Here is a 25069-nt window from a genome sequence, read left to right as displayed (position 1 = left end):
AATGACCAAAAGTATTACAAGGAAACAGGACTTGTGTAGTTTCTTTTATGTATTTTGTTTACCTTACCTCATTTCTACCTAGATTACTTTTGGTGTAACTCTGCTTGCTGACCGAGTGTAACTTCAACTGGACCATTTACACTATCGCAGACTCTTCAACAGAAATCTGGCTCTGGGCTATACAAGTGCTATCGATCCCACAGATAACCCTTTGAAAGTAAATTTGACATAGTCTTTTGCATGTAGTTTAAGGGTGTACTGTATTTTAGACGTCTTATCTAAGAACTACTTGGTTTAAATAAATTTAGAAACCACCAGTATGTATACTATTTCTTTTTACCAAGTGGACTTCCAGTGCTCTGTAGGACTACCTCCAGGCTGGATATTAAAGATGGGAAGAGGAATCAAGGTCATGATCGTACCCATATTCCCAAAGTCTGTATGAGTTCAGATACAAGCTCCTGTTTTTATCTTCTGCCTACGAATAAATACATAAAACAGCTCAGTCATACCAAGGTGTGCTGGTCCTTTTAGGGTAATTCTCACACTGCGACTCCCATGTGGTACAGCAATCACGGTTTCTTCCCCTAGGAAAATTAAAGAACTGCGTTAGAAGTTATCTCGCATCAGGGAATTTGCACATCACACAACTAGACTGAAAACTGTCAAACGTGTCTAAGAAAATATTTAACAGGTTTCACAATTTTTCTATTAAAAATAATCATATGTTATTTTATTAAGTACAGTATACTGAGTCGGTTTGCTATGCTACGCAACTATTAGGACCTACGAATGGACTTGTAAATCTTTCTTGCTATTGGAAAATTATTTGCTATTAACAAAAACAACTGAAATGTCAGTAGTGTATTAGGAACATATTTACACTCTGTTGTCCCAGTTTTATTTCCTAATCATTGAATTGACATAAGGAATCTGCTAAGCAGTACTTCCCCCTTGCAAAAATCTGCAGCTGTTCAGTCTCATTTTGCCCACACCTCATTTCCTGCTGCAGGTCACAACTTTAATAAGTGGCAGGACTTACAGGAAATAAATCATCTACTTAACACTAACCCTTAACCAATTACAGACCAGTTAAGAGCAAACATATATTAGCTATAATGTGTATGTTATAACAGAGTGTCTGCATCTAACTTACCATATAAGATCATTCCTTCCAGTAAGAGCCTCAGTTTAAAATTAACCAGCCCTGGTTTTAAACCAAACCAGCCCTGAATAGGACATGTCAATACAAAACAGCTTTTGGCTGCCTGAATGGCCTCTTCGTATATAAATGTACAGCACACTTACTTCAGTGCATTTTACAAAGGCAGAAAGTTATTACTTTCCATTTCAAATGTAGGAAATCCGTGATTTGCCCAAGCAAACTGAGTTAACAGTCAAATCAATAGACCAGAGCCTTTCACGCCAACAAGAGCAGGGTCTCAGAAGAGGGTATGCACAGTGCACGGCAGGGATAGCCACAAAAGGACGAGAGAAGCGTCCAAGCAACAAAGCATTAACGTGCTGTCTCCCATTTCTATCACAGCCCAACCACAAATCCTCCTTGAGGCAGGACCGGCAAACGTGGGCCCATCGCAGGTACACCCTGCAGAGGGGGCTCTGTTCAGCGATGGTATTAATGTACATCTCGGGGCCTGGGTAATTCAAAAATTACAAATTTTTTAATTCAAAAATTTGCAAAATTAAAAAAAAAGTAATGTCAAATTCAAAAAGTAACATCGGTTGAAGGTCAGTGATACGCTGGCTCCTGAATTACTCATACAACATTTAGAGGAAGAATATTTGAGCTTAGTTTTAACGAAAAAATAGTTGAAGAATGTTTCTTTCCACTTTAAACCGGACCCTTTTACAGTAGATGCTAAATTATCGGCTTCTGGTTTACATCCCCTTAGCATAAGTATGAAATCCTGCCAAATGTTCAGGATACTTCAAGCAAATACAGCAATTATTTTTTCTGAAATAAACACCTTCTTACGTTACAGTTTTTATATCGCCAATTTCTAGGAAGGTCATTTAAATATAACAATTTATTTTGGACGTAATAAAATATGATCTTTATTAATTTCATACTTGGGTATTCCACCAGAGTGCAAAATACTACAGTAAGAACAATAATACAGTTAAGGAGCCCTGGAAAAAACATTAACTACCGAACCACTTAATATCTTTTTGCATCTTGGTTTTTCATCAGGCGAATTGCTAAAGATAGTCAGAAGGTAGTGGATGTGTATATCTTTAAAGTAAGGAAATAACTACTGAATTCATATGTGCTCTACAGCATTTGAGAGAAAGCAGGTTTGAGGGGCCCATCTGTCCCTACTTGGTGAGGAATCGTATCCCGTCTTGACAACCAACCAGCAGTTACCGCACAAAACCTCAAATAAGAGTCTGATTACGACCAGTCCTGAATACAGGCAACTGCTGTTTTGAAGTGGAACCAAGGGCACTCTGCGCTGAAGGGACGAGGCCCAGATTTGCAGATGTGCAGAGATGTGTAGGACTGCTCCTCCTGAGAACAACCCGGGTCGTTCTGCTGTGCTTCCTCCACCTCCTTGCAGCAAGCTCCGCTCGCCTCGGCAGGCCTTGTTGATCCCTTTTCAGGATGCTTCACATTCCTTTAGCTGTACTACAGACATTCCACCCTCACCGAAGCACTCTCTGATACGGTCCAAAAGTCTCATGGGGGTGCTAAATTTGGTGTTTCTCTGCGGTGGAGACAATATTACCAGAAAGTATTTTATTTGCATTAGAGGAGATGACTAAGTTCACCGCCACAGCAATGTTCAACCTCTGCAGCCCCACAGACCTGTCAAGAAGTCTGACAGCAGGAGATTCTTGTAACCTGACTGAGATAATTATGACCTAGGGCAGTCTTTCTATGACGTGAAGTAAGTTACAGGAAAAACTAAAAGTGAGATTTTTGGAATTCTGAACAGAGATGGGGAACTGGAAGAAAATGGGACAGAGCTGACCTAAGGGACTCCACCTTCTCCTGAGGACAGCTTTAACTTCCTACGAAAGAGTAGTAACGATTGTCCAGGTCTGCCTCCAAAACTATATATTCCAAAGGTCTCTGGTTCTCAGTTGAAGGAGATAATTCATATTCTTAAAGGAACACAAGGCCCCTGTAAGCCCATGTAAAAATGGTTATGCTGTACATTTCCCATTAAATCAGTAGGATCCACATTGTTAAAAGCAGTGAACTCTTATGAAAACGTAAGGGGAAATTACTACCCTGAAATCTACATTTAGAATTTCTAATTATCTTCCCCCCCCCCCGTACTATTTACGTATTTTTGAAAGTTAATTGCTGACCTTTGTCTAAAGATGAAAACAAATAAGCCCCAAACCATCTGGAACATGCAGAAACACTAGACTGTAAAATCTGATTTGAGAGTCATAAAGCTCACCTTAAAAACTGAGAAACAGGTTAGATATTGTCTTTCTGTTCTAACAGTGTTTCTGCTGTAGGGATTCTCAAGGGCACGTGGGTCATCATCTTTCTCCAGCACCTGCTTGAAATGGGCTTTCAGCTCCTGCCCAGGGACTCTCTCAGCCGATGTGTGTGCACACACTACACACAGTGCTTGCCGGTTAAGCTCCTGGATTGCACTTACTTTAGATGGCAAGGTTTGATCCTGTTTCTATGGTGTTAATGTGGATTTAGATTTTGGATTTCCATGAGAGCAAGATCAGACTCCCTGCTATGGTAAGACTGGGAGCTAATCCCCAGGATCAAAATAAAGGAGCCACATTCCTGAGCTCAATCCAATTCAGCAGGTTTTATTTATTTTTCCATGTGGGCCATGGTGGACCCATTTACTGTTTCACATATGGGCCAATTGGGATTTTTCCCTCTCTCCTCTTACAGTAGGGCAGAAGGTTTATTTCAGGCCTATAAAAACTGTTTCTTTCCATGTATTTGCTCAGCACTTACCTACTGGTCCTCCAGTTCTGTATGAAGGCCTACGTGCTCTCAAAATACAAAGAACAATAGTCCAGGAACAACTACCAGCACAAGGGAACTAAAAAGCTTAAAATTTTTGGAGTCTTACTGCAGCACCTTCCCTCATCCGCTCTCACATTAGGCATCATTTCAGAAGACGTTGGTGCTGGGTGATGTGCTGACCTGCCTAATGACAAGAATTTGTGCAAAGCCAAATACGTACTCCTTAGGAGACACCTGAACTAGATAGGTATGTGCTACTGAAAGCAGCAGTTACATATCTTGACCGCAAAAGTCACATCGCAAATTCTGTATGGGCATGTCCTTTCTGTCCTTGAGTCCTTCCCTCTCCAGCCACACACTCTCCCACTCCTCTGTACATCCATCCCTCTGTCTACAGGTCTTATGACTGGAGTCTGCTTCATCATCTGAGAGTGCCACTACTTTGAATAGTTGACTAAGTATTTCTACGGTGTGGTAACCTGCTTTTGAGACAGACAGGGTGGCCTCAACTCATTTTAGTTACGTACTTCTTTCCACTTCCGGACACCTCTTCTAAAATTTGTATGCACTGGAGAAAATGTACAAAGACACACAGTAAGCAGTCCATCAAGAAAACAGCCCTCAAGGAAATGCTGTGCAAAATAAATAACAAAATACCCAATGTTCTTACACAGCAATTTCTCTGAGTAAGACAAGAGAGATCAGGAAAGTAAAGAAGGAGGCTTCATACTACCTATAACAGCCCCAAGGAAACCAACCAAAGTAAATGGATCTGTAGATTGAAATAGTTGCTGCTGAAGACCCAGCATCCACGCTATACACATTGCAGGTGCTTCACGTTGAACTGACTCTAGTCTGATTTCGTAGCTGTTGGAGAACATTACGGGTTTTTTCTGGGGCACATCTTCTGGTTTAACTTAATGCAAAAAAAATCCAGTTTATGCTCTCCAAGACCACTCTATGATGTGAACTGATGAGCAGTACGTTAGGACCATGATGAAATTTGCTTCAAAAAACATACTCCTTATCCAAACTGAAACGCTAATGTATTGGCATTCTATCCCTCCCCACACACAGTTTTCCTGCCAAACCAGTCCCAATTCCCTCTTCTGGCTCTACATACAGTTGATTTTCCCCCTTCCTCTCTGAGTGTTTCTGACTCCATTTCCCACCCCAGATTCCTTATCTAATCTCAGTCTTCCGCTCTTCCTCGTTTCCATTGACCCGTTGTATCTGTACATCCAGTCCTAGGCCCTCCTCCCATCATCTCATATCTGTCTTTCCTTCACGGTATGAACATACTGACAAATTTTCTGTTCAGCTAGTCTCGTTTTGTCTTTCCCTCTCCTCATGGAATCTCATCACCCTCAGTCATAAGTCTGAAGCTCAGGAGAGTCAGAAGCTCTCCACAAAATCTCTTCTGTAATGCCAGATTGTGAGGTAGAAGGTATCATAGAGTTCATCCCATGGTAGCCATTCTACACGACAGCAAAGCAGAAAGCAAAAGCAAACTCAAAGAGACTTTTTAATAGGTTAGTTCTGGAAGAGCAACATGTTTATTCTAAGGACATATTACCTGTTTGCAGCTAGGATGTGTAACAAGCTACAGCACACTTAAAAGGACAAGTTTTCAGAAGCGTCAGCTGTTAACATCCAAAAAGCCCCTACAGCGCCTGAAGGAAAAGGTTTCTGTTCTTTGGGGTTTTTTTGAAGGGTTGTAGTAAAGTATGTGTTGATGTTCACAGATATTGCAAAAAGACTTGTCCATGACCAGAAGACCAGTGCCTGCCAAATTTCAAATCCCTGATCTGTGATCAAGTCCAACAATGGGGGATGTTAAGACATATTAAAGAAAGGTTTCAGGAATGTTTTGACAGTGGGAAACAACATGTTTTTCTCTTCTGTGTCCTTGGAACATGCTGAGTTGTTTTGGCTGAATTTTCTCCAAAACATTCAGCACCTGGCATGGAAAGTTTCTGACCCAACTGTTGAATTTTGGCAAAAAATGATTCATATAAAGTGAAGTATCAGGCAACCCTGACAATGGGGGTTACTAGCTCCATGCATATTGATTTCAAAGAGGGAAAAAGCTGCAAGGCAGCACGCTGTCACAAAATTAAGTCAGCTGATGATACTGAACAGGGAGCCTTGCAGAAGGCCTCACTTTAGATAAATGACCAAAGTGAAAGCAGGTTTTAGGTTAAGTGCATTTGGGGAAGATGACATACAAACAAGTGACAATAAATGACCAATGGTAAATTACACAAGTGTCATAGGAAATAAGACGCATGGCAAGACGACATTAAAACAGTTAGAAAGCAATCGACATTGAAACATTTGTATGAAGCTTTTAGCAAAAAGTTAAGAAAGATAAAACTTGCAAGTATCAAACAGTTTGGGAATCAAATAAAACCAGATTAGGACAAGTCTGTGCCTTCAACTTCACTCCTTGTTAATGTCAGAACCAGCATCTTTTCTTCTTCCTTGGTATCAGAACCAGAACACTTTCCTACCATTCCTTGCCAATAATGGTGCAGAAAGCAGACATCAGGGCCCAATCCTACAATTTTTCCATGCGCACAAAGTGCCGTGGAGTTAATGGGAGTTCCATGCATATAGTACTAGAAACATCAGGCCCATGATATCTCATTTCCCAATGGGACGGTACATTTTACAACCTATTACACTTTTTGTTTGAATATCATTAGTCAAATCTTTAATCATTTTACCAGAATGTTAGAATCTGGCTTGCTGGCAGAATTCTAACTTTGTCTTTCAAAGGCAATTAAGTGTTAGTGGAAAAAATAAAGAACTTTTGAAATGACAGTTCATTTCATATTTGCAAAACAGTAAGTTTTCTTTCAGTGCTGTTTAGCTTTCTGATCAAAGACATTCATTTTATGTGAAAACATATAAAAAAAGATAATAAAACAAAGTGAGTCCTTTATGAGAAATCATTTACTATCAATGCCTAAACTTCTCTTTTTAAAATAAGGACCAAGATAACTAGGCATTTTTATTTTCCCTTATGTCTCCTTTTTTGTCATAAAATAATCTTTGGCTCTTGCTTTCCTTCCAATTCTTTAATTTGCCTCATTGCACAATAAAATTTACATCCTGCTCACAACCTTACAAGCTCCCTCTTAAATACATGTCTGTCATGTGTCGATATTTTACTTCTCAACACTAGCTCTGAAAACTTCCAAACGACTGTTTGGAAGATACTGTGTCTCCCTTCACTCATACATTAGCAGAAAGAAAACATGACTTTATTTCCATATTTCCTTCACACAGAGGATGATTATTCAGAACTGCTTCCATAGTTTGAACAACTTAACCCAAAAAAGATTTTGGCGCTACCACGATACCAAGAAAATCACCAAAATTTCTGATTTTAGTAGCACGTGTACTGTTTTGCTTACATGAATGGCCATTTATTCATATAAGCTAGCCTACTGTAATGTAAGATAAACCCAAAACTTGACATAACTGACATCTTTCCCCAGAATAGTCTTAAATTTTAAAAAACTCCTCAAGAGCCGCTGAATTATGACAGAGAAAACAATGAACCATGGGTATACTTCATAAACAACTGACATCATCTACATGGACTTGTGCAAAGCATTTGACACTGTCCCACACAACATCCTTGCCTCTAAATTGGAGAGACATGGATTTGACAGACGGACCACTCAGTGGATAAGGAATTGGCTGGATGTTCAAACTCAAAGAGTTGTGGCCAATGGCTCAATGTCCAAGTGGACACCAGTGACGAGTGGCATTCCTCGGGGGTCAGTATTGGGACTGCTGCTGTTTAACATCTTTGTTGGTGACACAGACAGATCGAGTGCACCCTCAACAACTATGCCAATGACACCACGCTGTGTGGAGCGGTTGACGTCCCTAAGGGAAGGGATGCCATCCAGAGGTACCTGGACAGGCTAGAGAGATGGCTCTGTGCAAACCTCATGAAGTTCAACAAGGCAAATCCTGTACATGGGCCAGGGTAATCCAAAGCACAGAGGCTGGGCAGAGAATGGACTGAGAGCAGCCATGAGGAGAGGGACTTGGGGGTGTTGGTTGAGAAGCTCAATACAAGCTGGCAATGTGCGCTGACTGCACAGAAATTCTTTACTGTGGGGGTGGTGAGACACTGGGACAGGTTGCCTAGGGAAGCTGTGGATGCCTCATCCCTGGAGGTGTTCAGGGCCAGGCTGGATGGGGCTTGGAGCAGCCGGGTCTAGTGGGAGGTGTCCCTGCCAAGGGCAGGGGGGTTGGAACTAGATGATCTTTAAGGTCCCTTCCAACCCGAACCATTCTATGATTCTATGGTTCTAACCTGGTCAAGGCAATAGAAGAGACCTTCCACCAAGTGATGTCAGCTGTAGTTAGTTCTTACCTGTGTGAGAATACCACAAGTGAAATTAAAATTTTCTGTCGCAAAATAACAGTTTCAAAACCAGATCCCTTTTACCACTTTGTCTTTATTGTACTTACATACTAAGCAGCAAGTAAATGTGAATCTTTTTATTTCACTTATCATGAACTACCCAATCAGATTTGCCAGTCCAACAAGTTCAGTTTGGGTTGCCTTGGAACTAGCAAGAGGGTCCCCTGGAATAGCCCTTCTCCAGAAGAATCTCTGTTGCTGTAAAACTAGAATAGACAATGCAATTCCTTTCTGTTCCAGCTGACCTCCACATCAGAAAGGGGAAGAACTATCCTGTACATATAGCCTTATATAGCTATATCTATATATACCCACATGAAACAAATACAACTTGGTAATACTACAAAAATATTATCCAGTCTTTACTGCTTCACATGTGCTTGCTCTGTGCTGACCAGAACCTCTGAGTATTTGATAGGACAAAGTGAATAAAAAGGGGCCCTCCGTGAAAAAGCTTTTTCAGCTCATTACAAACATTCAAGACGTTTTCTCAGTGTTTCAGGATGAAAAACTTTATAAATTGCTGGACTACATTCTCCCATCCATGAAAAAGGCCTCTGGTAAACACAAGGCAAAGGCTGACACTGATAGCCCATCTGGTTCATAAAGAAAAGGCTCTTAAACCTGTGCAAAATTGTTCTTTGACTTTAAAAGATGCTGCCACAAAAATATTCTACTTTTTGATTTCGATTACCTTTGTTATACATATGTATTGAATTAAAGAAATGATGCACCTGCACAGTGTAATATAGCCTAACGTGAAACCTTGTAGATCAGTACAAATAATCACGCTGTAAGGTAACAAGCATTAAGATAACATACATTTCACTTCAAGTTACATACACATTGAAGCATATTGCAAGCAGTGGCATTGAAAAACCCCCTGGAAATATCTGTATGCACTGCAATGAGAATTAAGCATGATTCAACATACAACAGCTCTTTCAAAGTCAGGGCTCGAGTGAAATATTTGCAGGCTGAACAACAACAGTACTAAAACATATGCAGCTGTCAAAGGCAGGTGCTTCATCCATTTAAAAAAAATACCTGCTTGCATTTGAATGTTGAGCATTGACTCTAAGAGCACCAGATCATCACCTTTGCATCTTGTGGCTCTGCAGGAAGGTAACAAACCCCAAAGGCTCCATCTCCCTGTGACAGATGCACATTGTGACTTCAGAAACAGAAAAAAATACATGTGAGGCAAGTATCTCACATGATAAACACGTGGGACATACGCTGCGAGATTACAGGGAGCATCATCTGTGAGGGTGGAAAGCTCAATTGTCAGAGGCGAGCCTCTATTGACAAACCTTGCCTGGATATCAACACAGCCAGGCTCTCAGACTCCAGTAAAGGGTCTAGTTCTGACACCCCTCCTCTCTCATATTTTCAATACTACTAAGCCTTACAGAGTTATTCGCAGTAAGATGCTAATTATTTTGAGAAAGAATAGCAGAATTTGAGCCAAACACGTGCAAAAAGAGAAGAAAGTATTATTCCCTTTCACCTTTTGCATTTTGTACCATACAAGTAGTTAGCTTGCCTCTGAAGTTCAGCTGTCTTTAGACACTTAAAAACGAAAAGCAAAGTTAAGTTGAAAACCAGGCACTTTCAATCACGGGCCACAATTTCCATAAAACCACCTATAAGATGTTTCCATGATTTAAAAACATTGCTGCAGCATCACATATATTGCAACATGAGGATACCCTCTAAAATAAGATGTGCATCTTGATGGTTATTCCTGATAGAATGAATTGAGTAGGTCTATAAAAAAAAATGCATATCTCAAATTCTTTCCTAGCTATACCCTAATGTGTGGTATCCCTCATGGAATTTCAGTAGACTAATCTAGCACAGACTTTAGAATAAGTAGCTTTTGAAAGCTGCAAACAAGTATATAGTGAAAAGGTCAATACTCTGCAATATGTATGTTATTATACAAGCAGAAAACATAGTCAAGGATAAATTATCATAGGATCAATTTGCAACCTACTTTTTTCTGGTGAGACATGTGCCTTAGCTTGTCCCCTCACAAGCCTGCACGTTGAACCATCTCCTGCACAGATTCCACAGTTGTCTTCCTTGGCATTGCTCCCAAGTTGTCGATCACAGCCTACTGCCTGCCAACATCAACACCACAGTCAGAAGGAGGGCAAAGCTGTAGTAGACGTGCTCAGGTTTCTGGAATTTTATTTATTATGTTATCCTTTTGATTTTATGAGCTGGCCTCATTCTATCAAAGCATATCTTGCTATTTAGGATTTTAAAAGCACACTGTCATTTCCATGATTTTAATGATGAACCACAACAACTGATATATTAAGCTATTCAAGCATAGAAAACACATGAATCAGTTTCCCACTACTTATGTGAATGAATACCATTGAGCGTTATTCTTTCCAACACAAGGGACAACTATGTTATTTACAATTTGTTTTTCATCACCTGTTTAATTATGTCTGAGAAAGGATTAATGCAAGGAAATAACCCAAGTTAAACATTTAAAGGGCACTCAGACTTCAGCTTCACAGACAAGCAGCTGTGGGCAGTGCTCATAATCTAATGTCTTGGCCGTTCAAAATTTAACTGGAATTCCTGTAGATCTCCTGTTCGCCATTTACATCAATGTCAATCACATATACATTTGCTAACCATGTTTTAAAAAACTTGGATTATTCAAGATCTCACCTTTTGATTTATTTTTTTGTTTCTGAATATGAGACACAATCTATAAAACTTTCCAATGATTATTATAAAAACACCCAAATTTAAACACTGCCAAAAATTCCCAAAGCAAAGTTTTTGAAAAACCGTCAGTTGAAAACTCTCCAAACTATAATGAAAACATTTTTCTGGGTTTTCCTTTTTCTTCATATCAGTCACCCTACAAGAAGCATGGGAGTGAGAATAGGACGACAAAGAAGAATAGACAACATTGACTAAAAGCACCTTCTTCCTGAAAGGGAGATAAGTATTTAGTCTCACCTATCTTACCCTTCACCATTTTGTAGATTAAATTTGCAGGGAGTGCCAAATCCTGAGCAACGTGTTAAAAAGCTAATCTGGAGCTTCAAGTCTTCTCAAGTCAGCCTATACACCTCTTATATCCACACATCCCGGAGAAGTGCAGCTAATTCATCATGGACATATACATTTAACCAAACTCCAAACTGACAAATGGATAGAAAGCACTCTGGACGTTCACGGTTAAAAAACAGCGCTAGAATTCTGAAATTGGCCAGCACGCTTCTCTTCCTATATAAAAATGCTTGGAAGGGGCAGTCTTAGCTGCCAAGATCCACTGCATCTGCGCTATGCCAAAACTGACACACGATCCCCTTGGAGAGGTGAGGATTGAGTCTGCACATGAGAGGCAGGGTTGGGTCTTCCAGTCTCGGAGTTAGCAGACACAAACTGCACAAATCACGCACATCCGCTGCCAAACACGGGGAAATGCAATCTCGAAGTTTCATGTGTCCATAGAAAAGACATCAAAGCAGCCCCAGCTCCCACTCCCTCCCCTTATTTTCCCAATTCCCTTCATCCTGCATTCTTGTAAGAGGCGGCCATTATGGATGACAGTTTATGGTACCTTCAGTTGAGAGACATCCTGCACTGAGAGCATCTCCTTACTGAAGGGTTCAGATTTACCATAGAGATCTGCATTAACAGCAGGAAATTATTTTATTCCTGCAACTGAAGGAGACCTTCACCCTGTGTAGCCCAGCAAAGAATTCATTTTAAAAAGAAATAAGCAGCTTAACTGAAATGATTTAATGTTACTGTTAAGTGATGCTAAAAAAAAATAATCAGTTGTAAAAAATGAAGCAAATTAATAAACATGTGTGAAATCAGACCATCTCAGAACAGGTGCTTATTTACTATACAGAAGCTATGCAGTAATATAATTATATGATAATTCAGGATTGGATTAAAGATTAAAATATTTTCACCTGAAGATGGTTTATAACGTTAGCTCTGAGTTCATCACTGACATGCGGAAAATAACAAAAGGAAAAAAAATTATCACCAATTAGCATTGAGAAATGAACGAAAACACCACCATTTCAGAACGAGAAACTGACTGGGCCACTCTGTGAATCAGAAAGCAGCTAGAATTTCAAGGCGTATAATAGTAAAATGCTCGACACCTTGGCCTTAGACTTGACAACTCTCTTTCCATTCCCAGCTCCACAACAGAGTTCCTTCTTGACTTTTGAAAACTTCCTGTGCTTTTCAATTCCAGCCTGTTGAACGGGGTGTAACTGCAATTCCCCACCTCACAGGGATGTTGCAAGAATAAATCTCCTAAAGATTCTGAAACATTCAACGGGGGAATGATGGGGACCATACCAGTAGTTGGGAGAGTCCATCTTTCTCTTGGGTAGACTTTTAAAGTATTTATTGCTCTCCACTGCTTCTCTTGTTCTTAGTCACACAAAGATTCTACTAGCACAGAACTACTGCAAGCGTAATCTCTCCCCAGATCTCACAAACACATTTCCATTTCGTAGCGTAATCTTATTTTCTAAATATTAAGAATCCGTTTATTCACTCATCAATTAATTCTCAAAGGAAAAATTAAGCTGTGTGAGGAACTGCCATTTTTACTAGTTTAAGCTGTTGTAGATTTGTAGGCTACAGATCCTGCAAGCCTTTAGTGGGAGAAGGGTATTGAGCAAGCAGAGTATTTGCAAGACCAGCCCATTAAAGCCCAACATGACAGTAATAAACATGCATACCGAGCTATTGCACGCAGTCACTATGCAAACAAACTCTCGTTGCATGTAACAAAAATTATACAACTGTGCAAACACAAGGCACTATTGTGTCCAACATGGAACGTAAGAAAAAAAGATAACCAGCACAGCAACATACTTGAGAGGACTGTTTCGTATAGTATTATTGCTTGCTTTTTAATAATACGCAAATGCCACAGAAATAAAACAGGAGTGCTAGCTGCAAGGGACCTGGATGTGGGAAAAGCTTTACGGGTCCCCTGCCAGCAAAGGTGGTGTGTTCCGCTGGATGCATTTACCCTCTGAGGGCTTCCTCCCGAGGTTACGTTTATATCAACTGTTATGAATATAAGTATCGAGCAACTATATCCTGGAACACAATTTAGAAAACAACTCAAATTAGTATCACCATTTAGGCCCGAAGTGAGCACAGACATTCAGATTTTGTTTAACATGAAGCACCCCAAAATTCTGCGGATTTTAATTGTGACAAGCCTCAAATTTAGAGCTAATTGAACAAGTGTTACTACCCTGGGATCTTAATGAGGGAACGCTAGGGTGGGGTGTATTTCAAACCTGAGTGTCTAGAGTTAGCCTTTTTTAGCTGTTTGTAAAGCCTTGATAGGAAGCAGTATTTCTCAGAGAAGCTGGACAGCCACCGATCTCACCAAATAACAGGGAGCTGTAAGGCACAGCTTTGGAAATCAGGCCTTAAACACACGTGGGTATTTTGACACCAAACATTATCAATTCAAGGTATTCATATTTCAGCCAATAACTATTAGAAAAACACAGCGTTTGATGGAACGTTTTGAAGAGAGCACACGTGTATTTGCAAGCAAAGCTGCAACAGGGACAAGAAAATGATATACGGCAGGGGCCTTCCTCAGCTCACGCAGCACCTCAGCAAGCCAAAGAGCTCTGATGATTTTCACGATGAAGGCGTTTGTTAGCGTTAATCTACCCCACATTGCTCGCTGTTTACAGAGCAAAGGGATCAGCTATAAATATTACAGGCAGGTTGGGAAAACATCTGCAGGCTTTTAGGGCATAGTCAGAAATAATTATATTAGGTGATTTTAACGCAGGTTGCACAAGTGATAATATGAACTGTGTAATGGAAGGATTGGGACCCTGTCAAGTTAAGAAGTCTGCAATCATAAATACCATCATTCAAAAAAAATGATACAAGTATTGTAAGGACTAGGTTGTGAGCTCCTCAGACAGCAGGGAGAATATTGAACAATGCATAACAAAATGAACGATAAGCGGAAATTTAATATAAAAAGAGTGTTGAGGAAACGGGTACTTTGTGCATTTAATAAATCAGCCATGATGGGGTATCTATGAATTTGGATATGGCAGGATTATTTTCAGAAATATGTGTGTGACCCATGAGTATTTTAGGACAGAACCTGAATATGTTATTTGGCTGTGTTCTTCCAAAGAAAAAAAACAGAAACATGACAACAAATACTACTGGTTTCTCACAAGCTGCTGGGATAGAAAGCATCTGATTAAGCAGCGAACAGTAAAGCTCATCTGCTTCAACAAACGTCTAAACTCAATGTCAGTATGCCAGTGCTATTGTGAAAGACAATACTGAAGGGTGTTAAATATTTCGTAGCATGCTTAGAATAGTTCATGGAAGTTCAGAAAGGCAAAGGAAGAGCAAAAGGTCAGGGTATAAAACATAGTAATACAGATGAAAGAGAAAAATGAAATTGCTGCTGATATGTTAGAGGTGACTATGGACCGTTACAAATATTTTTGCAAATACGAATCCAAAAATCACTCAGAAGCTCCCACAGCTGTTTCTCTAGCTATTACTTGCTTAGTAGGGTTTCAGCTGAGGAATTAGACTTAAACCAAGAAATTAATATAGCATGTTAATGTCAATTTGCGAAGGTCAAAGCGTGGTCTGTTAAATTCACAGATCTTCCTTTCTCAACGAGATGTTTATAATTAACTGTGATGAGAAAACAGACAGGACTGCAAGGTGACAGATTTTTAACTAAGATTCCAGTACGGCAAAAAAAGCACTACAGTGAAAAACCCGGCAAATCCCAAACCCCCTTCAGAGTCTTCTTTTAATCAACATAAATACAAGCAAGGACTAGAATTGCCAATGCAGAGCCCCATGCAGGATCAGGATTTGAAATTTCAACTTTTGCTTGTTAGACCATTGCTTTAGACCTCCTTAACTTTGTTATTCCCTCAACTGACCGCTCACCTCCAGTTGCAGGCACTCTCTTTCAAAACAGGCACGACACCTTTTTTTTGTAGAACACATTCCACAGAGGTGAGTTATCAAGTATAAAAATATTACATCTCAATTATAAAAAATGTTTCTGGGATGCTAACGACTCAGGATGATATGCTTCAAATAAAGAACCCGAAGATACACCTACGCTCTACCAAAGAAGAATACTTAAGGGAAACATGAATAAAACCACAGATCTGTGCATAACAAGCACCATTTAAGTGTTACATGCCATTATTACTATCAAAAGCATGAAATTATATGCGGCAACGTATATAATTATATACAATATTTCTCTTTAGAAAGGGCTACCCCCCTTCTACGGCCCTCTGGAGCCAGAGATGCAGGTACAGCCAGAAAAAACAAAAATACTGAGTTCTCCTAATAGAAGTGGCCACAAAAGAATAAATCACTGCTGTTTTTATTTGTGACAGATACATAAATTCTATGAAACATTAATACTGAAGTTGCACTAGTGCCATTCTTTCTCTACCTACTGTGTGTCTTAGACTAAGCTTTTTAGCAGACAGACCATTTAAACATTCAGCGATGTATGCGTTAAATACTACATCATTTTCTACTTTGACTAATAAATTTTTGATTGGTATAGACTCTCATTTATCAGCGATTCCATTAAAACGGTAAGTTAAGTTATGTTTTTCAGTGTTCTATGTTCACTTGAGGGACTGGCAGCTCAGTGTCAGGGAGTGATGCCCTTTAATTAAGGTGATTGGGTTTAATAAAATAAAAAGAGAAAATCAATTCAAACACTTCTCAATGTGACATAATTACCATCCTTCCAGAGCTGCTGGGCAAAGCCCACAGTGCTCGGGGGAAACCAGGTGACAGCTATTCTGAGTACATTCGCACTCGTGTGCTTTCGTTGGCCTGGCTATTTCAAAGGTTGCACGCCCATGTGCACTCATGAAATAGACTGCTTAACACAAACATATAGAAGGCATTTAGTGAAATTCTGCAAAAGCAGAAAACCCAGGAAATCATTTAAGGGGAAGTGCCCAATGTGCTTAAAATGTAAAAGTAATATTAACATTTCTGCTGAGCAAGGAACTGCACTGCAGAATGGAGAAACGGAGATGGTAATTAGGCTTCTTCAAAAGAATGTGATAAAGTTACTGTAGAGAAGACCCTTTCCCGCAAGGGCTGAACAGCCTGTAGTTATCCCAGTACACATTGCCCAGTAGTTCGTGTTTTAAAATTGGCTAGCAACAGATCTGTTATAGTAGTATCTCGTTAAGGGAATCCTGTATTGGTTGGACCACTGATCTGCTGAATGGTGGCAAAGACTATACGGACTAGGGGCAATTGGATTTTCGCTGCCTATGAAATTTGTCAAAATGTGAAAAATACAGAATGAAAGTAGACTATTACACCAAACAGATCCAGTGAAGTGATGTGACAGCCCTGTCCTCAGCATGGCAGTACTTGGTTTATTATAACCAAACTATTTATTTCAGCCTTACAAGAGATCAGAACTAAGATAAAAATGGAACGAAATCATCTACATAGTTTTAAAGGTTATCAGCATTGCACAAAATCCAAGATAACCTTAGAATTATTTCTGGCAATAATATCTCCTCCAAGTCTGGTGACTTGACTAAGAAAGGCCACATGTTCTATTTCAACATTTACTAGTAAAAGAAGAAAATAGGAAAAAATGCTCAAAAAGATACATCTCTGTTGCAGTTCATTAGAATCGCTCTCAAAAGGGAAAATTAAAATCCTCAGGGACTCGGTGAGAGAAAAAGGATTTCTATTTCTACAAATACAGACACAGCACAAAATCCCAAGCTCGGAGAAATGCAGGCTGTATTTTACTGCACCGTTGCATACGCTATCGCAGTACACAGATCTTACTGCATCAGTGTCAGCTATTTGCTGCATTCTCTCCCGCTCTACTTGTCTCTGCACAGAATCACAGTACAGGCAGATGCTAGGAATGTTTGTGTCCACTCAACAAATAATTAATTTTAAATATGGCTATGGGAATTTATGGTAATAAAAACATGAGTATAAAACCTGTCATGTGAAAATCCTGCTCTGTCTTAGGCAATATTTTGCACGTATATTTGCCCTGCTGTAAAACCCTGCTGTCATTCAAAGCCCATCTATTCATTTACTTTGCAATCTCCACTCACATCCTTTGATTTGTGATAACTTCAGCTTGCACTTTATTTCTACAGAGATAAAATATGCCCCTGGAGAGAATATAAAGAAAAAACCTCCCACTGCCTCTTTCCCATGCTCATCATCTACAAGTAATTGATTCTGACAAGCAGAGGGACGAGATACCAGAATATCCTTCCAATTAAGAAAGTCACTGCCTTTTTTTTTTGTTTTGTAATGCCTTTAAAAGTAGCGCGGAATACTAGCTTTCAAGCACCACTTTCAAAATCTGGTTTATCCTCATTGAAGACTTAACTTGGTCCCAGACGTGATTTTGTCCTCGGATGGTCCTGTCTCATAACTCTTCACTTATGTCTAAGCTCAGCCTAACGAAGGCCTGATTATGACAGAGGTTCTCACATGGCTGCAATTAAGGCAGCGCAGGTCAGTAGGAGCCCAGACAAGCCGACACGGGCTCCAGCATATGTTAATGAACAGAACACAGCCCCTTCAGGGACCGTGAGCAGGCACTGTGACTGACAGCGAACGTCCCAGCCCATCACTTCACAGCAAGCGAAGCGGCAATCCCAGTTGCCAAGCTGAACGGGTATTAGTGGTGGTGGGAGTAAGAAAATCTCCTCTGAGTAAGGATTTTCAGTCGTTCATAGATGAGAAAGCAGGGAGTAAAGGCAAAGTGTGCCAAAATGCAAACCTCAGAACAGAGGCGTAAAATAAGTCAGAATGACAGGCAGGAGGAGACGCACCATGATGTTCGAATTCCCCAGCCATCCATGCAGAGGAAAAGAATGTAAAGCAATAAAAAACCCAGAAGATAAAAAACATAGTGCATAAAATTCATTGCATACTAAAAGGCTCCTAAAAAGAGTTTCCACATATTTCTGCAAACATTTTATATGTGAAGGCAAGAGGCTAAAGGGTGTTCCGCAATTCTGTAAATCCACTTCCGTCAAATAAAACAAAGCATTTCCAAAACATTTAACTCTTACTACAGGATCTGTCACATGCTAGAGCAGCTAAGAGATTATAAGACCACCCAGCAGGGAGGAAGTACCCTTTCCCACAAGGTCTCCATTTTACAAAACACCCATACACACATTCAGAGGACAGGACACAACCTCCCACCGGGCTTCTTGCTTGTGAGAATGCTTTCAAAAAAGAAATCAATATATGGAATTGGATTCCTTTGCTGCTTGTCTGGCTGGGTCCAGCCAAGTCTGCCTCGCCATATGAGGGCAAAGTTGGCACTGGGGGATTTGAAGGTTACTAAGGCTCTAGTTCAAGACAACTCCCAAATGGCGAGTTTTTCTACTGTCACTGCTCACATGCTTTAGGACCTTGCTAGGCTGGGAAGTAAAATCACAGCTCCACAAAGCTCACTAAACCAAAACAAAACTTGGCAGAGAGAATCACTTAGGAAAAAAGAAATATAGATAAGAAACTGGAGATCAGAAAAAATCCACTACTTATCTGACAAGAAGGGATAAACTTAGACAGTAAGCAATCCCTATAGGGAGTATTTTTCCATAAGAAACAGTAGGAAGGAGAGTAAGACAAGATCTGAAGAGAGACATCAGTTTCTAGCAGCAGCGGGCAGCTGCAAAATAAAAACAAGTGATTCCAAAAGACCTTTTCAGCATGTGAGATGCAGTAAAAGCACGCCTCTGAGTTGCCAGCAACGCCATCACAAGGGAACCACTCTACCTAGGTGGACAATGACATTAGAAGTGGTGCAAGGGGAGCCCTTGGAGGGCGGCTGCGTGATCTGCTGGCTTGGGCAGTCCGAGAGCCTCCGTCGGGCGAGGAAACCAACCCACTGAGGCTATGGAGGGTGATGCTGGCAGGTTGCGTAGGATGTGGTAACCCGTGCTCAGCATGGCCCCATCCTTCAGTGGGACTTCTGGAGAGCCACCAACATTTCCCAGCTGAATTGCAGCTGGAGCTCCCTGCTCTGCTCAGTTTTATGACATATGTCACATGTATGCGGTCATATGAAGATTTTCATTTGTAGCTCTGAGAGCCAGAAAGTTTTGTTGGATCTTCTTCTCCCATAGTCTCTCTGGATAAGGTCCAGCCTACCTCTGGTGCCTGCAGTAATACATAGGCAGAGTACAGGTCTCTCTACACGGGGATTCCTCCGTGCTCCAAAGTGTACTTTACTCCACGTGTTTGCTAATCGATGGTACCCAGGAAGGAATGCCAGGTTCAGTATAAAGACTTAACACAGAGCTACCTCAAAATCAGTTCTTCCTATGAATAAGTTACTTGAGCTTTGAAGGTGAAAAAAGGAGGAAAAGTTAATGTGGACATTTGTTTCTTATTTTTAAATATTAAAAAAAGATTGTAAATGTCCATTGTTGGGAAAAAAAAGAAAGGTGCTTTTTAAACTGCTATTCAAGGGTTAAGTAATCTGACTAACATATGTGAGAAATACAGCTTTATGTCTGCTGTGACACACGATGGAAAGGAAACGCTCCTTTCTAAGTACCTGAACACCAAACCCCCTGTGCATCTCGGGCAGTCCTTTAACGTATTTACAGGCAAAAAGATGTATCTGTAGGAATCAGAAGGGAAAGTACACAAACCAGCTTAAACAAGCACTTTGAGAAGGCGACTCTCAGAATAAAAGGAGTCAAGACTCAGAAGACATTAATAATCTGCTACGATTTTAAGATTAAAGCATGAGCAAAGCTCATAAAAAAAAAAGTGCAATAGTCTTCCAAAAGCTTACTGAAACTGTTTTCGGTGAAAACTCCAACAGTTACACCAAGCGTGAGCGCTTTGGTGGCGTGGGAGAGAGACACCTACTTGCCATATCGTGACAGCGAAGAACTAGCATGGCAGAGCCTGATGGCATCCCACTTGACATATGGGATGTGTTCTGGTGTCAGCTTAAATTTGTGCCATATGCTACAAAATGTAGTGTAGTGTCTGCCTTTTTTTGGAACACAAACAACTTGCTGACACTAAATGGAAAGTTCACCGCAGGATTTACATCATCTTTGACCTAATTGTGACAGCCTAGGACACAACTACTCAGGCTGCTCTTTAGGACTCCAGATTTTTTGGGTGATGCGTGTATTTGTTGTCAAAAGCATTGCTCTATATTAGGAAAATTGTCCCTGTAACCATTTCAGGTACTGACACATGTAACATCCCAGTCTGCTTTCTGGTAGAGAAAAAGCAGGTCCGCGTGAATTAAAAACAAAAACCAGGGAGAGGCAGAGCCCCAGAGCAGGCGGAGTAACTGGGTAAGTGTTGCCCACACATGTGTCTGACATGCAGATGTTTTTAAATGTCTCCACCCACATCCAGATGGGCACAGCAGGAATATATTATATGAAAAAAATGCGTCGGGAATTGTGCAGAGACTAGAAAAAAATATGCGAAGTTAAGTGTGAAAATCCTCCCGGCAGTGAAGTTTTGACCTGTCCCCGTTTAACACAACAGCCCCAGCTATTTGCTTTGGTAACAGTGGCACGGCAGTAGCAGACTAAAACATGATCAAATGGTTTGGCTGAGTTAAGCCTCAAGCAACCCCAAAGTATCTTGTTAACTTTCCCGTTAAACTTTTCCCTGCTCGACCGCCTTTAGATTTTACTTCCCTTGAAGCCTCAAGCCTCCTACCCAGAGCGCAGTTTTGCCATCTCAGGATTTTCCTTGACAGCAGGTTATTGAGCTTGATTCTGCTTGTTAAGGGACGTGCAAAGGAATCAGAGCTGAGGCGGGACAGCAGGAACTCACTGTCCTTGAAAATTCAGGGAGAGGGTCTGAAGAAGAACCCAAGAGGCAGAACTAGCGATGCAGCCCTGCCTTACCAAGAACAAGAAAAGAGATGAAAGTGAAGTCATGTTGCAGGGAGGAGGGGAAGCCGAAATCTTATAAAACCTGCCAACTTTGAGACAATAAATGAGCAAAACCAGCACCAGTTGGAAAGGGACTCAGGCAAGCCAGTCTCCTTAAACTAACTCTTTGGTGCTCCCAGGCATAAAAGCGAAGATATCCACATCAGCAGTATGACATGTTTATTTAGATGAGTTAATTGTAAAAACACTTGCCAAGTTATTTGCAGGCTGTGCCAAATATATGTCAGAACCCAGCAGACTGATCTTACAGCAACAATTGTAGAGAATCACAATTTTGCTGTCTTCTCTCTTAACAGCAGTTGACTAAATAACCATATTTTTCCAGGAAAGATTAGATGTCAATTTGTTTTCTTTTTCTGCTTGAAGAGGAGTAGCAACAAAGCTCGGGGTCGGTTTCTGAGGAAGTCCCCCACCTCCCGCGGTCCCTTGCGCAAGAAACCAACCTTCCCTCTTTGTGCCCGAAACAGTCTGCAAAGAGAAAAGGGTCATTTCAAATGACCTTTCATCTCAATTCATTGAATTTAAATTCAAATTTTTACCTCAATAAAATTATCCAACGCTAAATTATCAAATATATACTTTAAAAAGGAGAAATTTTCCACTAGCAACAGCCAGTGACCTAAAGGAAACAGAGTGAAAACACCTAACTGCTTATGAGGTTGTTACAAATTAATTAAATTGCCTAAGTCACAGCACAGGACACATCCTAAACACGTTTAGTTTTTTTTCCTGAAGATGTTCTCTCACACTGAAAAATATTTTTGTGGAATTAGAAAAGAACGAAAAAAAGAAGAAATGGAACAGAAGATTGATTCTTCTGTTTGACTGATTCTCGTCAACAGTGTAAAATAGTTCTAATACCTGCTTCTGGAACGATTCATTTATTTTGCCACTACTCGGTTTATTCTAAAAATAGATTGTTTACGTTTCCAAGCATGTGATAGCAGATATACACATGAATACTACAGGACACTAACAAGAGACGTTGTAGGCAGCCCTTTTAAATATACCTTTCAACTGTTCTTCACAAAATTGGACCCGCTCTAGACAAAGTGAATATTATGCTCTGTGTGGAGGGTGGTTGATGTTTGAAGTCACTCTAGGAGATACTGGAAACCCCACCGCACTCTGAGCAACAAAAACACAGAGCTCCATTGGATTCAGTCATTCAATGACACTCATGTGCTGCAAGGGACAAGCAGCAAAGGCTGCTGTAGACGTACCACCTAGAAAAGGCTTTGACAGGATGAAAGCTTGTATTAGAAGAGGAGACATCACTAAGAATACTGCAAAAGAAATGTTATTTGGCAAGTGCTTCCAGAGTTTATAGAGGTATATCCTATTTTAAATGCGCAGGGTAATTAACACTGCTGGATACCACTGTGAAGTACTATTGACAAATGCGGCCTCTTGAAGGGGAAAACTGTAAGGAATTCTTCTTCTGTTTCAGAGGCAGCAGATGCATTGTGTGTTGGCACGACTGGTATTGGAACTGTAGTATACATAGAAGTCACATAAAACCCACAGCAAGGTCCAGATCATATATTAATGCTGCCATAATCCGTGCACCACTCTTCTGCCAGATGTGTCAGATTTTCCCCTATAACGGAGCTATTTTGCTCATTCTGCCATATCCTGCATTTTTGAGTCGCACACATTATAGGCATTTAACAGAGCAACAGCCACTTGCAGAGAAAGAAAACTAATTGCAATAATATATCCGTTCTATATAAAATTATTCTGTTCATAGAAGTTAAGATTGCGATATTACTTTGTTAGTGAGACATGGGCAAAGCTGGCAAGCCTCAAATATTATAACTCTGTTTTTACACCGACTGTGTAAAGTCAATAGCATAATTCAAATAATAACAATAAATATATCTAGAAATGTAGATATCCAGTAAAAAGATACTAAAAATCAATTCATTCAATCACAAGATAAACTCATTCGACCCATACAACAAGACAGTCATAAACACACACCTGCCATTCTGGGCTGGATCTCATAAAATGTCAAATTTTCTCCTTAACAGAGTTTGTAAGATAAAAGACTCAGAGAAGGTGTAAAATGAAATGGAAGGCCTCGTCACACCCTAATAGACATACTAAAGGCTAGAAACTAGTTTCATTAATTTTTACACATATAAATAGAAGAGTGAGTGGATGGTACTGAGCTTTTATTTATATATAAAAATATCAATGGCTGCGGCAGTCAGGAACTTTTGTGTGCAAGAAAGGGAAACAACCACAAAGTGCCAGCTTATGAGCGAAATGCCTCACAACAAAGGTCACGTTTAGATTTACACCATGAGCATACCTGGCATATTCCACTGATGCACATATCCAAGGATTCAGTATTGCAACGAGTACCATCTAGTACTTTTGGGGCCAGCTCCACAACCAAGTTCTTCCCCCGAGCTTGACATTTCAGGGCACACGGTGCAGTAGGATCATTATACACAGGGATCCACTCGTAAAAATGTCCCTGGTATTTGACATCGTTGTAGGCTGAACACTGCTGTGCTCTAAAGTCACCGACATCTGAAGGGCAGTCCTAAAAACAAACCAAAGGACGTATTTTTTTCAAGAAGGGAATACTTTGCATTTGCAATAAAGTTATCTGATGAATTACACGGAATCTGTTCAAGGGAGGCTTGGTTCATGAACCGATCCGCTACGACAGATATGCCATATTGCAAAGTTTTACTGTGTGTATTAAGACAATTCATGTTGCTTAATCCATTGCTTGCAGCGCAAGTAACAGAATATCACGTACAGTCCAGTAATAACGAGATAACTGATATGAGAGGAAAATTAAAAATGCTACTTTTTATGATGTTATATAGTACATTTAAAATCTGGTTTTGTAATAAGATTTAGCTTCTAAAAGAATCTATATATTTTAAGTGACTATAATGAGATGTCTGACATTTAATATTTCTCTTTTCAATAGCTTTTTCCACTTAAGGATTTCTGAGTGGTCTGCAGTTATTCATCAGTTCACGTGTCAGAGTAATGAAAGAGGTATTATTGCTACTTATACATAAAGAAATAAAAATTTATCTAATTAATTGTTCAGTATTGCTCAGAAAGGGGACAAGAGCATTAGGAGGAGACACCAGAACTTTCAGTCTAATTATAAACCACCTTCACCTCATGGAAGCAAGTAAGACTTCCTTTGTTGAAATAAAATATACTTCAGATTGGTTACTACAGATCATATAGTTCCAGGTTTAATGAGACAGTTCCGTACCTCCTCCCATACAGAGCCTGGGCATATACAGCTGAAAGACCAAATATGAGAACTGTTCAAAATAACATATTCTAAAATATTTTTTTCTACATAAAGCATTGCACCCAAACGATGATGTTAATACTGAACTACAGTGACAGGAATGGAGACGAATACAGATTTATTCGAAAATAACTTTGGTAAAGTACTGACGAAGGAGTTAGTGTGTCAAACAATTTCTCACTAAAGACTTCATTTGAAGGTATGTCCAGTGTCAAATAGTCCATACGCCAGACTGAAAGGATATTCTTCCAAAAATTCCACTGGCACATATAAGCCAGATGTGAGGCTGATTTTAACAAAGTTTTGTTTTCATTGGATGTAAGACTGAAAGATTGTGA

At 40.1% G+C, this 25069-nt stretch overlaps 1 protein-coding gene across 8 annotated transcripts in view; it reads right to left on the bottom strand.

Annotated features, from left to right (window-relative positions):
• ADAMTSL3 (ADAMTS like 3) overlaps window positions 1-25069 on the bottom strand; it is a 188306-nt gene that overhangs the window by 69223 nt on the left and 94014 nt on the right. For 7 of the 8 annotated variants that reach the window (XR_010072614.1, XM_063347175.1, XM_063347173.1 and 4 more), the window contains exons 6-8: window positions 23754-23990; window positions 10420-10546; window positions 513-587 (exon numbers count right to left, since the gene is read on the bottom strand). Coding sequence is in view for 7 of the 8 variants with exons in the window: in XM_063347175.1 (XP_063203245.1) it covers window positions 513-587; window positions 10420-10546; window positions 23754-23990 (439 nt within the window). In the remaining variant the exon portion in view is untranslated. Of the gene's footprint in view, window positions 1-512; window positions 588-10419; window positions 10547-23753; window positions 23991-25069 lie in introns of those variants that run through there. The other variant, XM_063347176.1, reaches the window with a different exon arrangement.

This window comes from Chroicocephalus ridibundus, chromosome 9 (genome assembly GCF_963924245.1).
Source record: "Chroicocephalus ridibundus chromosome 9, bChrRid1.1, whole genome shotgun sequence".
NCBI lineage: Eukaryota > Metazoa > Chordata > Aves > Charadriiformes > Laridae > Chroicocephalus > Chroicocephalus ridibundus.
The sequence above is the reverse complement of the archived record's forward strand: the minus strand, read 5'-3'. Positions and strand labels throughout refer to the sequence as shown.